The sequence below is a fragment of the Arachis ipaensis genome, chromosome B7 (assembly GCF_059453495.1).
Source record: "Arachis ipaensis isolate K30076 ecotype BB chromosome B7, ASM5945349v1, whole genome shotgun sequence".
NCBI classification, from domain to species: domain Eukaryota; kingdom Viridiplantae; phylum Streptophyta; class Magnoliopsida; order Fabales; family Fabaceae; genus Arachis; species Arachis ipaensis.
In genome coordinates, this window is record NC_142442.1 from 7623071 (window position 1) to 7637736 (window position 14666).

The 14666-nt window shown below is 34.7% G+C and overlaps 3 protein-coding genes across 4 annotated transcripts; all 3 read left to right on the forward strand.

The window, feature by feature from the left end:
* Positions 1-561: 561 nt before the first annotated feature.
* Positions 562-2883, forward strand: LOC148550261 (triacylglycerol lipase-like protein). Its single transcript, XM_088493756.1, has 5 exons — positions 562-1090; positions 1177-1249; positions 1345-1409; positions 1505-1614; positions 2404-2883. The coding sequence occupies exons 1-5, from the start codon at positions 977-979 to the stop codon at positions 2708-2710; spliced, it is 669 nt and encodes a 222-aa protein (XP_088349882.1). The 5' UTR covers positions 562-976; the 3' UTR covers positions 2711-2883.
* Positions 2884-3681: 798 nt separating this feature from the next.
* Positions 3682-6627, forward strand: LOC107609814 (triacylglycerol lipase 2). 2 transcript variants are annotated; one of them, XM_016311846.3, is made up of 9 exons: positions 3682-4064; positions 4177-4287; positions 4765-4905; positions 5070-5180; positions 5269-5412; positions 5510-5550; positions 5777-5856; positions 5942-6037; positions 6172-6627. In XM_016311846.3, exons 1-9 carry the CDS (start codon positions 3822-3824, stop codon positions 6489-6491), a joined length of 1287 nt encoding a protein of 428 aa, XP_016167332.1. In that variant the 5' UTR covers positions 3682-3821; the 3' UTR covers positions 6492-6627. The 2 variants fall into 2 exon arrangements, with proteins under 2 accessions (XP_016167332.1, XP_088349881.1); XM_088493755.1 differs by having other exon boundaries at positions 3906-4064; positions 4206-4287.
* A 3427-nt stretch (positions 6628-10054) lies between these two features.
* LOC107609266 (protein disulfide isomerase-like 2-3) lies at positions 10055-14325 on the forward strand. Its single transcript, XM_016311152.3, has 9 exons — positions 10055-10445; positions 10958-11116; positions 11715-11828; positions 12116-12276; positions 12407-12506; positions 12743-12919; positions 13008-13153; positions 13650-13796; positions 13899-14325. The coding sequence occupies exons 1-9, from the start codon at positions 10308-10310 to the stop codon at positions 14071-14073; spliced, it is 1317 nt and encodes a 438-aa protein (XP_016166638.1). The 5' UTR covers positions 10055-10307; the 3' UTR covers positions 14074-14325.
* Positions 14326-14666: the final 341 nt, after the last annotated feature.

Here is a 14666-nt window from a genome sequence, read left to right on the forward strand (position 1 = left end):
AAGAAACTAAATATTAAAAATTGTGAATCTTAGAAATCACAATGAGAATTTAGTTATAACCACCCTTGTATATTTTGGCGATTCACTCATTGAGCTTCATTTTGGACGGCTAAAAAATTTGGATATAGAAGTAGAACGAATGTTATACTTTAATATGATAATTTTGGGTATTTTTTAAAACTATGAGAGGTACACAAATTAGACCTTTCGATTTGTATTTAAAAAATTTTAAAAGTTTGGAGTACACAAATCAGACACAACGATTTGTGTTGAAAAAATTAAAAAAATTTGGAGTACACAAATCGGATTAAAAAAATTTGGAGTACACAAATCGGACTGTTACTCCAATTTTTTTAATTTTTTCAACACAAATTGAACGATCCGATTTCTGTACCTCTTAAAAATCGGATATTCCGTACATTAAATCATCCTACATTTTAAAAAAATACCATAGTAGATCACAATTTAAAAAAATACCATTGTTAATCAAATATTAAAAATAAAAAAGTTATTCTGAACTTGGTGTCCTAGCATTTATTGTCATGTAAAAATTTCTTAACTATTCTACCAAGTACCAGCGCAATAGCAAATTCGACACATAACTTTTTTTTTTTTTTTGTGATAGCATATCTGGTATGTTACCAGAAAATGGTGCACTTTGATGTTTTACGAGCGATGTGATGAACATGTGTAATGCACAAATTTCACTTAGCGATTTTTAATTTATTTATTTTTTAAAAAAATAGAAATCTCATCCAGGCTTAAATTAATCGAGTAATTAGTTCACGTGTCACTTCAAAGAAGTGTTGGAGATTCCATTCCAGTTTTATGCATTAACCAGAAAAAAAAAAAAAAATCACTTGAACGTCGTTTGGGGTTTTTTTCTCTAGAAAGTGGAAGCAGCGTTTCAACAACGCTTTCAATTTTGAAAACGCAATTTCTGGTTTTTGCAGAGTGTGGAGCAGTGTGCCGCATTATGCAGCGGCTGAGACAGAGAGGTTCTCGCATGGCTTCACTCTCCGCTGCCAACCTCAAACGCAAAGCCCTTAATTCCTGGGCCGCCGTTAACGACACCTTCTTCCTCACCAAGGTCAATTTTTCACTCTCTCTCTATATTCATTTTGATTGTCGTTTTTGCTTCTTCAATTGTCGTTTTGTTTTTCTTGTTTCTTTCAGGATGCGTTCGAGAGGCACCGCGTGGTCTTCACTGTTGGGACTTCCATTGCCTCCGTTGCCACTGCTTGGATCGGTCTCTTCATTTCTCAGTGCTTTCCATTCATATCATCTGATTTCAATATTTGATTGGATTCATTGATTGTAAGATTGGTTGATTTCTTGTTTCAGGGTATTCATTGCGCCATTTCCATGATGAAAAGGTTGAACAAAGGCTTGAATCAATTGAAAAAGCTGTGAGTCTTTCTGTACCTCGTTTTTTTTCTTCTTAATTCTAATTCTAATTCTGATTCTAATGGATATGTCTGTTTCATATGTTTCTGTGTGGCAGATGAAAAATAAGCATAATCTGGAACATTCCGAAATCAAAGACATTGTTGGTCCTGGAGGTCTCAGTGTTCCTACTTGTGCCGCCACTGCCGCAACCACCTTGATCATTGGGTTTGTTCCTTCTTTCTAGTACTTAATACCTGATCATGCTTTCTGTGGTGATTCTCCGATGTAGCTATTTAAGTCTTGTCAATTTGAATTCACAATAGTCCTTTTTGGTTTTTAATGATATGGTTATTCATTGAAGAACAAATGCACAATGGTGCTGTAGGGTAGTGCAAGGTTAATTTGTAAGCTGAACTATCATTGCTGTTAAGATTTCGAATGTATTAAAATTTAAAGGATTTGTAGTTACAAACTTCCTATTTGAATTGCTTTTGCTATTGCTTAGTCAAAACTGTGCTTGACATGAAGATGCTACAGCTAGGAGTATTGCTTTGATGTGTTGATATTTCATAAATCATGCATGCAAACTGCATCAACCAGTAAAAGGAAATGTATCCTAGTTATATGTCATTTGTTTTAACATGTAGGGAAGATATTCCAGTTAAGTGGTAGGAGGATTGCATTGACATGTTGACTTATGGAGTTTCGGTGTACAAGTTTGATATGAACAAGGCTTCTCAGTTGTTGTATTATTCTTGGTTCTTCATAAATTTGAGATCATTCCATCACACATGCAATTTAAGTGTATTAGAGCATCATCCAAAAGAAATTTTCGATACTAAATTTAGTCACCTCTCTGTACTCTATGCACAGTTTATGATAGGTTGATAGTCCTTGATGGCATCTTTTGATCCACATAGTTGGAAAAGACTTGATCGTTGTTATTCTATTTTATAGTCTAGTGGTTCAAATGTATAATTCATTTTTTTGAGTCAACACTGTGCTGATATACAGGTATGGCTTGGGATGGCGAGGTGGGAGCTGGTATGCGACAAAGAAGTTCAGAAAAGAGCAGATGAAACTGCTAGGACAGATTAAACCTAGAAGATGGGAATTGCTTGGGAAGATAAAACCAAGAGGATTGAAATTTCAGTTCCTCAAAAGGCCCCTAATAAGATCAAAAGTGCCAGATACTTCAGCTAATACATCTGAAACAATTGTAAAGAATGCATCCTCCAAAGTGCCGGATGCTGCTGCGAAAACATCTGAAACAACTGTAAAGAATGCATCCAGTACTCATGCAACTGGGAGTGCCCATTAGTATCTGTAGCCTTCATAAAATTGTTCTTTCAAGCTTCAGTGCTTATAATGATGGCTGTAGATGCTGAATAAGCCAGCCTTTCAGAAAAAAACAGAATAGCAATACAGATATGACAAACCACAGTCGAAATTTTGTACCATTATTTAATATTTATTCATATTCCTCATCCTTCATGAGATAGTCGCTTAAGATACTTATTTTGTTGTTTTCATTATTACATTTATAATGCATTCTTTTTTTCCTTTGTTGAGCAATGCTGCAAATTAAAGAAAAAGGTTTGTTTCGTCAAATTTTATGTTATGGACAACACAAATCATTTCTTCTTGGTTCAAATTTATAATGGAAGAAATAAACATACTCCTTATAATATAGGTATTTGGCAAGTGCGTCTCAATTTTCCCTTCAGGATAATTAGCATTCATGGTTCCAAAACACTTTAAAAAATATTTAGTGGTTATGCCAAATGATCAAAATGTAAAAAGTTTCAGTACAAATTTCTCTATCAGGCTAAGAAATCAATGTACCCATTAGATGTGGTCATGTGGGAAAGTTAGAGGCTATCAATTGCATAGCACTATGTTCATTTTTTGATAGATACTTCTACGAAGACATTTTCACATGAACTCATTGTGAATTGTTAGATGATTTTATATGTTTGACAGAATCATTTAATGGTTTGCAATACCATCTTCGTGTGAAAATGTTTTCATGGAAGTATTCACCTTTTTTTTTTAAACTTTCTTGTTTAATTTAGTCAAAATGTGAAAGAAGAAAGTATCCTTGCCTTGCTTTGGAAGCATGGATTAGTATTCTCTTTAGTGGGACAAAAAAGCAGCTATTGCAAAAATGGTTTAATCAAGGCACATGTTTTGGCTTTTTATATGTGCCACAATGTTAGGTCCATAACATCCACGCGTTTATTATTAAGGAATCATAGCAATACATATAATTTTATGGTAGGTCCATTTAGTAGACCCCACATATACTTAGTTTTAACCACTAGTGCAATCTCTTGACAAAAATGGTGGTTTAAAAGCCATCATGTGAATACATTTTTTCTTAAAACAATTTCCTTTGTTCTGTTTATATTCTTTCTGTTTAATGCGTGCATATGTTAATGTCTGTATTTGGAAGATTAATGTTACTAGAAAACAGCATGGCCAACAAGATTTCATTCCCAATAGTAATAATAATCCTTGTGATTCTCTTTTGGGGTTCAGCAATTGCAGGTGGAAGAAGATTGTATCCACTCAGAACTCAAAGTAGTGATATTACTGCATTGCCATCATTCTCCACTGAAGGTATTTGCTCATCACTGGTGAAGACTCAAGGATATGCTTGTGAAGAACACTTGGTACTTTTCTTGAATCTGTTGCTATTTTGATCACTTATCAGTAGTAAGATTCTGAGCAGCTAGTTACCAAGTTATATGTGTGTGTGTGTGTGAACTGTGAAATGGATTTTAGGTGACAACTGTGGATGGTTATGTTCTCAGTGTGCCGAGAATTCCGGTGGGGCGGTCACGGGGCCCACGGGGCAATAGGCCACCGGTTCTGCTACAGCATGGTTTATTCATGGTAAGTATTTGTTTTGAAAGCAACTATATTGGCTCAAAGCTGTGTTTGATAGGTATTTCAGGACGAAACTACATAGACAACGAGACAAAGCCAAGACTACAAAGTTGTCGAGTTAAGCTCCAAATTGGTTCCTGAGATTCGTCATGTGCATTAAAATAGTCTCCAATATTCCGATTGCACCAATTACGTTCATGAGATTAGCAAAAGTACATCATGCTAGTCCCTCAACCCCTTTTTCGTCAAGTGACTTATCACGCCTTAGGAACTAATTCGGTGCACTTTTAGCAATTGGGATCTTGGAGACTATTTTAGTGTACGTGGCCAATCTTAAGGACCACTTTGGAGTGTCCTTGTAGCCACTGTCCTCAATTTTTTAGTATACAAAGAATTGGATTTTCTGATGCCTCTGTTTTCTTGCTAAGAGAATTACCAAAAAGGGGTGCTTTGGAAAATAATGTAGTGCTGTTGTGGATGCAGGATGGCATAACGTGGTTATTGCTACCTCCAAGCCAATCTCTGGCATTCCTTTTGGCAGATAATGGTTTCGATGTTTGGATTGCTAACACGCGTGGCACGAAGTATAGCCGGCAACATATATCGTTACCTACTAACAGCTCAGTCAGTATTGTAGTGTAAATTTGCTGCACTTCTATGGTTTTGTTATTTGATTATTGCTTACATTAGTTGTTGAGACATTATGGTTATCATGGAATAAAAAGAGTTAACACTTTAACTAGCTAAGTAACACTAGCTATGTCTCTAATATTAGTTTCAATGTTTAGGATTATTGGAATTGGTCATGGGATGAATTAGTTGCATATGATCTTCCAGCAACATTCCAGTATGTGCATGATCAAACTGGACAGAAGCTGCACTATATCGGTCACTCGCAGGTGAATTTCGCAAGCTACACTTTCCATTTTGTTTGGACTCTCCTCACAACACAATTTGATGATGCAGAGTGTTGGATTCTTTTAATAGGGAACTTTGATTGCACTGGCTGCTTTATCCAAAGATCAGTTGCTGAATATGCTAAGATCAGCCGCCTTACTTAGTCCGATCGCATACGTTAGCCAGATGACCTCGCCACTCGCTAAAAATGCAGCTGACAACTTCTTTGCTGAGGTAGGTGCTAGTAAATAGATTGAAAAAGGAAAGAAATCTTTAGCTTTAAATTCCAAAGTTTGATTATGAAAATCTGTGTTGCTTTTTCACCAAACAGTACTTGTACAAACTTGGGATCTTTGAATTCAGCCTGAGAGGGTAAGTTCCTCCTATTATCTCTTTTTTTATTGTTCTTGCTTTATCTTAGTTGTTAGATTTAGATCAGAATCACCCAAACTGATGCAAATAGTTGCCATTAATTCTAATACCTTTTTGCTTCAGTTTTCTCAGAATAATAGAGCATATGAATCAGCTGTGATGGCAATATATATATACATGAGAACATGATTGGTTCCACTTCATAATTTTTTCATGTTTGAAACAGGGATGCTGTAATACAGTTTCTTAAGGACATGTGCAAAAAACCAGGCATTGATTGCACTAACTTGTTGACCACTTTCACAGGTTCCCTTTTCCCTCTTTTTCCCTTCAAATCTCTATATTTGACAGTTCTCAAATCCAAAATATGTTGACCTTCAAATGTTTTTAGGCCCTAACTGCTGCCTAAGCCCATCAATTGTCAATATATTTTTGGATCATGAGCCTCAGTCAACAGCAACAAAGAACATGATTCATCTATCTCAGAGTAAGTAGTCCTGTTTATACAATATTTTAGTAGTTGTTGAATCATGATAAAGGGACTTTTAGATTCTGAAAATTCAACTAGAAAGTTTGTTTCATATGAATTGAAACTGAGTTTTAATCCTGTTGATATCACAGTGATCAGACAAGGAACAATAGCAATGTTTGATTACATGAACATAGATGAGAATACAAGACATTATGGACGGCCGACTCCTCCGGTGTATGACATGACCAGAATTCCAAACAGCCTTCCTCTCTACCTGAGTTACGGCGGCGCTGACGCTCTTTCCGATGTCAAAGATGTGCAGCGGCTATTAGAAACTCTTGATGATCATGATGGAGATAAGCTTGTAGTACAATATAGAAATGATTATGCACATGCAGATTATGTTATGGGAGAAAATGCTAAGCGAGATATATATGAACCTCTCATATCTTTCTTTAAGCTTCAATGATATCTAAAGAATAACATTCATCACTATAGAAATTTTTATATTCTTGGTTAGAGTTGAATAGCATAGAAATATCAATGTGTAGTTTTACAGAAAAGTAATATTATCAAAGAAAGTTAATATATATATATTTTCTGTATTTACCACCCAAATTGCATGTGAATTACCAGTATCCTTTCCATTAGATCTTAAATTTGTAACTTTTCATGGCTTTATGTGTGAATGATGGAAATAACATACGGAAATAATTGATCATCTAACCAGCCAAAAATGCAGAAAGATGAGGATTAAAAGGGTAAATACCTATCCTAATTGGTTCTTAATAGATAAATCAACAGTTTAATATATTATATAAGCTTATTCCATTAATATAAAGAGAAAATATTTACTGAGGGGCTAATCAGTCTCATAGAAATAAAGATAATTGTCTTTTAAGATAATTGTTGAGGACCTCACTGTCTTTCGAGATAATTGTCAAAAAGACAAGAACCGTTTAGAATTTTTTCTCGGATTAAAACTATAAGAAACAAGACTCAAATTAAAATAAGGATCAGTGACAATTAGAGTTGTGATGAGCGAGAAATTCAGTAGCTAACATATCATGCCAAGTAAATTAAGAATGTGTTTCCACTTTCAACTTGCATAAATTTTCTGAGTTCACTTTGTGTAGTGAGTACTCCAATAGTGTGTTTGGATGAGTAACTAAAAGAGAAAAAGTAATTTTCTTAGTGACAATTTTTAGAATTTAATTGATAAAAATCATAAAAAAAATTAAAAAATTATTTATCTAATATACATATTAAAAATTTTATTAAAAATTACAAAAAAAATCAATATGTTTAACATAAGTAATTATCAGGACTTTAAAATAATAAAAATTAATTGAAGACAAAAATATTCTATCTGAAATTAATTAAGACCAATTTGAGTGTTTAATATTCATATAGCTTATGAGATGCTGAATAATTGAATTAAATACTTAAAACTAATGTTAATAACTTTTCATAATTTATATATATTTTTTAAGTTGAAAGAATATGCAAATTAAAATTTTCTTATGTGATGTTAGTAAATATAAGTACTTATTTTTAAAATAATTTAAGGGGCCTGTTACACATACAAGTAAAAAGGCCGTACAAGTTTTACAAGTTATCAGCCCAAACTTCATTAACACGCGCATTAACTCGTTTTGAATGGAGCGTAACTACACGCGCCCCACTCAAACGGTTCCTCTTCGTCTTCTTCTTCTTCTTCTTCTCTTCTTCTTCTTCTTCCTCTTCCTCTTCCTCTTCCTCTTCCTCGTTTTTTTTTCCGATTTTCATGGTTTCTAAAATTCTTTTTCTTCTTCTTGCTGCACGTTCTTCTTCCTCTTACTCTTCTTCTTCTCCTTTTCTTTCGTTTCTGCACGTTCTTCTTCCTCGTTTTCCTCTTTTTCTTCTTCGTCATTTACGTCTTTTCTCTCTGTTTTCTCTTTTTTTTCGATTTTTCATGGTAAAATCGTTTTTGAAGAAGAAGAAGCAGCAGAAGATGAGGAGGAGAAAGAGAAAGAGTTCTGAATTATGCATAAGATGTACTTCAACGAATTTTGGTTTGGGTGAATTCTTGTAACCGTTTGGGTGTATTTTCTGTAATCTTTTGGGTGTTTTTCTGTAATCATTTGGGTGTATTTGAGTGATATCTGACTGATATCTATGGGTGTATCTGACTCATATCTATGGGTGTATCTTACTGATATCTATGGGGCTATTTTTCATTTTAGAAAAAATGGCAGGCAGAAACCAAGCTGAAAAAAATGTAAGAACAAATATATGTCTTCGATCAAATCAGTTTTTCATAATAGAAATATATCTAACTCTAATTTTGCTTTGTTTACAGCAAATCAAGGACCTAAAGTGTGCAACCCATCTGTTGAGTGAGAAATTCAGAAATATGAGCGAGGAGAAGTGATGCAATAAGACTGTCCAGGCTATCCTCATTGTTATTGAGTCCATTTTGTCAGATAGATTCTAATGATATTGTCACTGATTAATGTAACTGTTATATACTCTTGTAAGAAATTGAACACATGGTGTAAATATATTTGATCCAATTATAAGTAAATTTTTTTTCCATAATTAAACTCTCTCTGGTGTATTCAAAATGTCTGATTTACAGGTACTATAATATGAAGTGGTGATCCAGATAGATTGGAACCCATATATGACGGTCTGCATAGAGATCTGCATAATACACCCAAACACAGACTATAAATACACCCGATAAAAAATTAAATTTACACCTCTACTGCAGATTTTAACCCAACACTACCTGAAAGCCACTTGTTGTCCACAAGACCAAAATTAATTAAACTCTCTCTGGTGTATTCAAAATGTCTGATTTACAGGTACTATAATATGAAGTGGTGATCCAAATAGATTGGAACCCATATATGACAGTCTGCATAGAGATCTGCATAATACACTCAAACACAGACTATAAATACACCCGATAAAAAATTAAATTTACACCTCTGCTGCAGATTTTAACCCAACACTACCAGAAAGCCACTTGTTGTCCACAAGACCAAAATTAATTAAACTCTCTCTGGTGTATTCAAAATGTCTGATTTATAGGTACTATAATATGAAGTGGTGATCCAAATAGATTGGAACCCATATATGACGGTCTGCATAGAGATCTGCATAATACACCCAAACACAGACTATAAATACACCTAATAAAAAATTAAATTTACACCTCTGCTGCAGATTTTAACCCAACACTACCTGAAAGCCACTTGTTGTCCACAAGACCAAAATTAATTAAACTCTCTCTGGTGTATTCAAAATGTCTGATTTACAGGTACTATAATATGAAGTGGTGATCCAGAATTCCAAATAGATTGGAACCCATATATGACGGTCTGCATAGAGATCTGCATAATACACCCAAACACAGACTATAAATACACCCGATAAAAAATTAAATTTACACCTCTGCTGCAGATTTTAACCCAACACTACCTGAAAGCCACTTGTTGTCCACAAGACCAAAATTTAGCAGAAAATCATTCCAATTCCTATCAAATGAGTCTTTGCTATGAGGTTTCATTTTTCCTCTTTGCTACATGTAATCAATTGATTCTTAATCTCGTTTTCCTTCCTATTTGTGCTCCACTTCGTCCTGATTCAGCTGATAATCTGAGGTTGAATCATCTATTATCTTCAAAACGAGTTCAAACTTTGATTTCAGAAACCAGAAAATCGAAAAGAAAACGAAACTGGAGTTACAGAGAGAAGAACTAACGTCAATGACGAAGAACAAACCAATGAGAAAGGAGAAGAAAAGAACGATCGAAAAACCAGGGGAAGACGCGCGAGAAGAAGAACGATGAAATTTGGAAAGAAGGAAAACAAAGAAGGAAACAAATCTTTTAAATTTGGTAGTTATACAAACGCAGGATCTTTGTATAGCGCGTGTAAGTGACGTAAGAGTTGCAACGCGTTTTAGTGGATTAGACGTTAATGAACTTGTAATAGTTACAGGCCCTAATCGCTTGTATATTGAGCTTTCCCCATAATTTAATCAAGCATCATAAACAATAATTATTTAGCAATTTTTGATAAAACTTTCTTTTAATACTATAGCCAATCAAACTCTATATCCTAATCAAAATTACTCATTGACATGAGATGATGACGTGGCAATTTACGATTGGACGAGACACGTTGGCACACGCAGAGTCCCTCAGGAACGAAGGCGTTTTATTACTGTCGTTGGTTTTCTTCTTCGCTGCGCTGATTCAGTTCCGAAGAGAGTGATCGAAAACATAAACAGAGAATGACAAAGTTTCAATCTTTCGTTTTTGTTGTTGTTTCTGCGCTGGTTTTAATCTTCCAATCATGCCCTTTTGCTGATGCACTCTATGGGCCATCATCACCTGTGGTTCAGCTCAATCCATCAAACTTCAAGTCCAAGGTGAATTCAAAATTCTTCCAAAGTTCAATATTTGAACCCTTTAAGCCCTTGATCCCACTGTTTTTCCAAATGGGTATTGCTTTGAAACTTCAAATTTTGCATCTTTTTAGTTGAAAATCATCTGGGCTTTATGGTCCCCCCCCCCCCCCCCCTTTCTTTTCTCTTCCTATAGTATTTTATTTAATTTATTATTTTATTTTTCCCATTAGTGAATGTAGTAGTAAAATGAATTTAATTTTGGCATACAAAATCTTTATAATGTTAGTTGGATTGATGATTTTTTCTTGCAAGCAAATGTTGTTGGGATTTCAATTTGGTAGCTGAAAACTCATTGGGAGTTGTTCCGTTGTTGTATCACAATGTTGTTAAGTTCCTTCATCAGAATGTATGTCAGTTTCGCCTTAGGTGGATGAAATATTGTGTTTTTACTATTTCATTGATATTGTTATGAGTTACCTTTTATTTATCCAGTTAATCATTAGAATTTATGGTTACTATTTGAATATTTGCAGGTTCTTAATTCAAATGGAGTTGTTCTAGTTGAATTCTTTGCTCCTTGGTGTGGCCATTGTCAAGCTCTAACTCCTACATGGGAGAAGGCAGCTAATGTGTTAAAGGGTGTAGCTACTGTGGCAGCACTTGATGCTAATGCTCACCAATCTCTCGCTCAGGTTACTCATTGTTCATTTCTCCATAGCTTCCATTTTAGGTTTGATGAAATGATGTCATCTTTTTAATAAATAAGATATGATGCCTTTGTTTTTCATTTCTTGCAGTAAGTCTTTTTCTGGCATATGAACTTGCTATAATGCATGTTTTACAATTCCTATACTATGTATGTTAATGAGTGCCTTTTATACATCATCAATGTCTTTGTACTATTTAAAATGTGATTAACTAGACCTCTCAGCACTTGCCATTTTGCATATTTGATCGAAGAACCTAGTGCACAAGAATTAAAATGTTTTAAATTTTAAAGTTTTACTTCCTATGGTTTAACACTACTCTTTGTATGTAAAGTTTTAAAAAAAAAAAATCTTTGTTGCATTGTTCTTGTGAATTTTCTTGATGAGATAAGTGAGTATGCCCTTGGAGATTCTTTATTATCCTCTTCCTTTCTTTTGCATAACATCTGATTGTTCGCAATTGGAAATCTTATGGGGTTAGGATGTCATTTTTTGGATATTTTCTTCATTTCTAATGATAAGTTTATGTTGACAGTTCAAAGAAATTAAATTTGTGTCTTGTGCTATTTCAAATCACTTTTAGGAATATGGGATTAAAGGATTTCCAACCATAAAGGTGTTTGCACCTGGAAAGCCTCCAGTCGATTACCAAGGAGCAAGAGATGTCAAACCAATCGCAGAGTTTGCACTTAAACAGGTTTGTTGGAATCTCTTCTTGGTTGTTCTCGTATTTTTGGCAAAAGAAAAAAAAATTACCATTTATGTCATATTGGACTTTGGGCAGACTAGATAGATAGCTTGTGTGTTCGATAAACCCTATTTCTATGGAATATATCTAACAATATCTCATTATAGGAACAGGTTGAGACAAACTTCAAGCAGACTAAGAGACTATTTAAACTAGTTTTCCTTAAACACTTTCAAAATTCAAACTAGTTCTCAGAGTTGCCAAACTGCCCCTATAAATAATTTCTGTATGTTCAGGTAAAGCAACTTTTGAAAGATCGGTTGGATGGAAAGTCAACAGGAGGATCAAGTGAAAAGAAAGAAGAAACCAACGCTTCAGTAGAATTGAACTCCCGCAACTTCGACGAATTGGTTATCAAAAGTAAAGAACTTTGGATTGTGGAGTTTTTTGCACCTTGGTAAGTGTTACCTATGCTTTAAAAATATTCCATACATAGATATCATTATATATAACCTCGCCGAACCTGAGGTATTTATACCTTTTTATCCGTAGTTCTGATAAAATCTATTGTCATTTCTCTCTTAAAGGTGTGGCCACTGCAAAAGATTGGCTCCTGAGTGGAAGAAGGCGGCCAATAACCTCAAGGGGAAGGTTAACTTGGGTCATGTTGACTGTGATGCCGAGAAGGTAAGAATACACAATACGTAACTAATAATACACCCTGAATTCCATAATATCTTTCAATATGGAAATTCAGTACATTCATAACTCAATGTATAAATTATGAAGACACCAAATTACAATTGATTTATGGAACGGACGGGAGTAAGAACTAGTGACTCTTAAATTCATCATTGATCAGAGGAAAAGATTTGTATTTTCCTCTTAAATTTCTTTTGTTCTGATGGGGTGGTTGTTCTCAGTCCCTAATGAGCAGGTTCAAAGTTCAAGGGTTCCCAACTATCTTGGTATTTGGTGCTGATAAAGATAGTCCAGCCCCTTATGAGGGTGCAAGAACTGCTGCAGCCATCGAATCGTTTGCCCTAGAGCAGCTAGAAACAAATGTTGCTCCCCCAGAAGTGACGGAGCTACATGGTCCAGTAAGTGGTTTCCTTTCCATCTTTACTTGATTTTGGGATTTTTAGTTTGAATGAGATCAATGATGTACCATAAGCCTTGTTTATATAGGATGTTATGGAAGAGAAATGTGGTTCTGCCGCAATCTGTTTTGTCGCCTTCCTTCCCGACATCTTGGATTCCAAGGCAGAGGGAAGAAACAGATACATTCAACAGCTATTATCAGTTGCGGAAAAATTCAAAAGGAGCCCCTACAGGTAAGTAAAGAAGGGTTGGCTTTTGCTTTTCATCCATCCGTTAACTGCACCTTGTGAGAAATCTTTTCATGTCAAAAATTGTTTGTTAATTCCATCCATGTTTAAAAGCTATAATATGGATTTAATTTTTGGTGGCTACTCATGTGAAGATGTCTTCATGCGAAGATGATAACTAAAATATTGACATATTATGTTAAACAGTTTAGTCAAACATGTCAAATCATCTAACAGTTCTCATTTATCATCTTCACGGATATCTTCATGTCAGATGTCATTTTAACTTTTTATGTATTGGCAGTGTAATTTTACATACTTTCAGTCATGTAGTGTCACATCAATGGAAGTGTTTGACTTAACTATCCACCAACTTTAAATTCTTACAAATGCAAACATCTGAATAACAACCAAGTCCGGTATGAATCAGACAATGTCATGGTATTATATTATAGTTAATATTTATTGATTTTTTTCCTCTCTGAATTTGTGTTTTCAACAGCTATGTGTGGGCAGCTGCTGGTAAGCAGCCAGATCTTGAGAAGCATGTCGGCGTTGGCGGCTATGGTTATCCAGCCTTGGTGGCCCTCAACCTCAAGAAAGCTGTATATGCTCCTCTCAAGAGCGCTTATGAGCATGACCACATTGTGTAAGTTTCTTCTAATTTTAGCCTAAAATAACAAACACTAAGAACTCCTTCTAATGAAATGAAAAAGTATTTGAATATTCGTGGGTTTCTTTTTGTCTCCAGTGAATTCGTGAAAGAAGCCGGCCAAGGCGGCAAAGGCAATTTGCCACTTGGAGGCACCCCAACCATTGTAAAAACAGAACCATGGGATGGGAAAGATGGAGAGATAATGGAGGAGGATGAATTTTCACTTGAGGAGCTCATGGGGGAAGATTCCTCAAACAAGGATGAACTGTGATGAAATCAGGAAGGGAATTCATACAGAATTTGAGGTTCCAAGTCACAACCGATTTTGAAGTTAGAGCCTTGGAGGCAATGTTAGTCTACCAGGGTCATTGTTTCCATGATGATTAGAGAGTCACCTTGAAGGAATATAGATTGTTGTCATGATGTTGTGCTGACTGTTCTTTTTCATGTTCCAATCCAAAGACCAATTGGTGATATTTTGAGGAGCATAAAATCTGATATTCAATGGAACATATTGAGAAAATCTTGTGTTTTGGTAATATAAACAGTGCCAAGGTTAACCTCTGTTATTTTTAGATAAATTATACTGATTTTAGTAAAAATTAGTCATATCAAACCCACATCTTGCTTTGTCATACATATTAAGAGGAAAGAATTAGCATAGTATTCTATAGAATATAAGAATAAGAATAATAAATATGTTGCATAACTTAAATCACTACATATTTGTGATTTATTTACATACTCGAAAAAATACGTCAATGGCGGCTTCGTTGGGCTTTCTTATAATTTGGACATATTATTTAAGAATCAATCTATCAGGTATAGAATTACACAGTTATGATTTATTTACATCTAATTGAA

What these genes read in the sequence shown, in the direction of transcription:
- LOC148550261 (XM_088493756.1), top strand. Translation starts at nt 977, where the DNA reads ATGCAGCGGCTGAGACAGAGAGGTTCTCGCATGGCTTCACTCTCCGCT. An exon ending in CGTTGCCACTGCTTGGATCG is followed by an intron (nt 1,250 to 1,344) that starts GTCTCTTCATTT and finishes TTCTTGTTTCAG; the next exon opens with GGTATTCATTGCGCCATTTC. An exon ending in GCAACCACCTTGATCATTGG is followed by an intron (nt 1,615 to 2,403) that starts GTTTGTTCCTTC and finishes GCTGATATACAG; the next exon opens with GTATGGCTTGGGATGGCGAG.
- LOC107609814 (XM_016311846.3), top strand. Translation starts at nt 3,822, where the DNA reads ATGTTAATGTCTGTATTTGGAAGATTAATGTTACTAGAAAACAGCATG. An exon ending in ATGCTTGTGAAGAACACTTG is followed by an intron (nt 4,065 to 4,176) that starts GTACTTTTCTTG and finishes AATGGATTTTAG; the next exon opens with GTGACAACTGTGGATGGTTA. An exon ending in CGTTACCTACTAACAGCTCA is followed by an intron (nt 4,906 to 5,069) that starts GTCAGTATTGTA and finishes TTCAATGTTTAG; the next exon opens with GATTATTGGAATTGGTCATG.
- LOC107609266 (XM_016311152.3), top strand. Translation starts at nt 10,308, where the DNA reads ATGACAAAGTTTCAATCTTTCGTTTTTGTTGTTGTTTCTGCGCTGGTT. An exon ending in CATCAAACTTCAAGTCCAAG is followed by an intron (nt 10,446 to 10,957) that starts GTGAATTCAAAA and finishes GAATATTTGCAG; the next exon opens with GTTCTTAATTCAAATGGAGT. An exon ending in CTCACCAATCTCTCGCTCAG is followed by an intron (nt 11,117 to 11,714) that starts GTTACTCATTGT and finishes AATCACTTTTAG; the next exon opens with GAATATGGGATTAAAGGATT.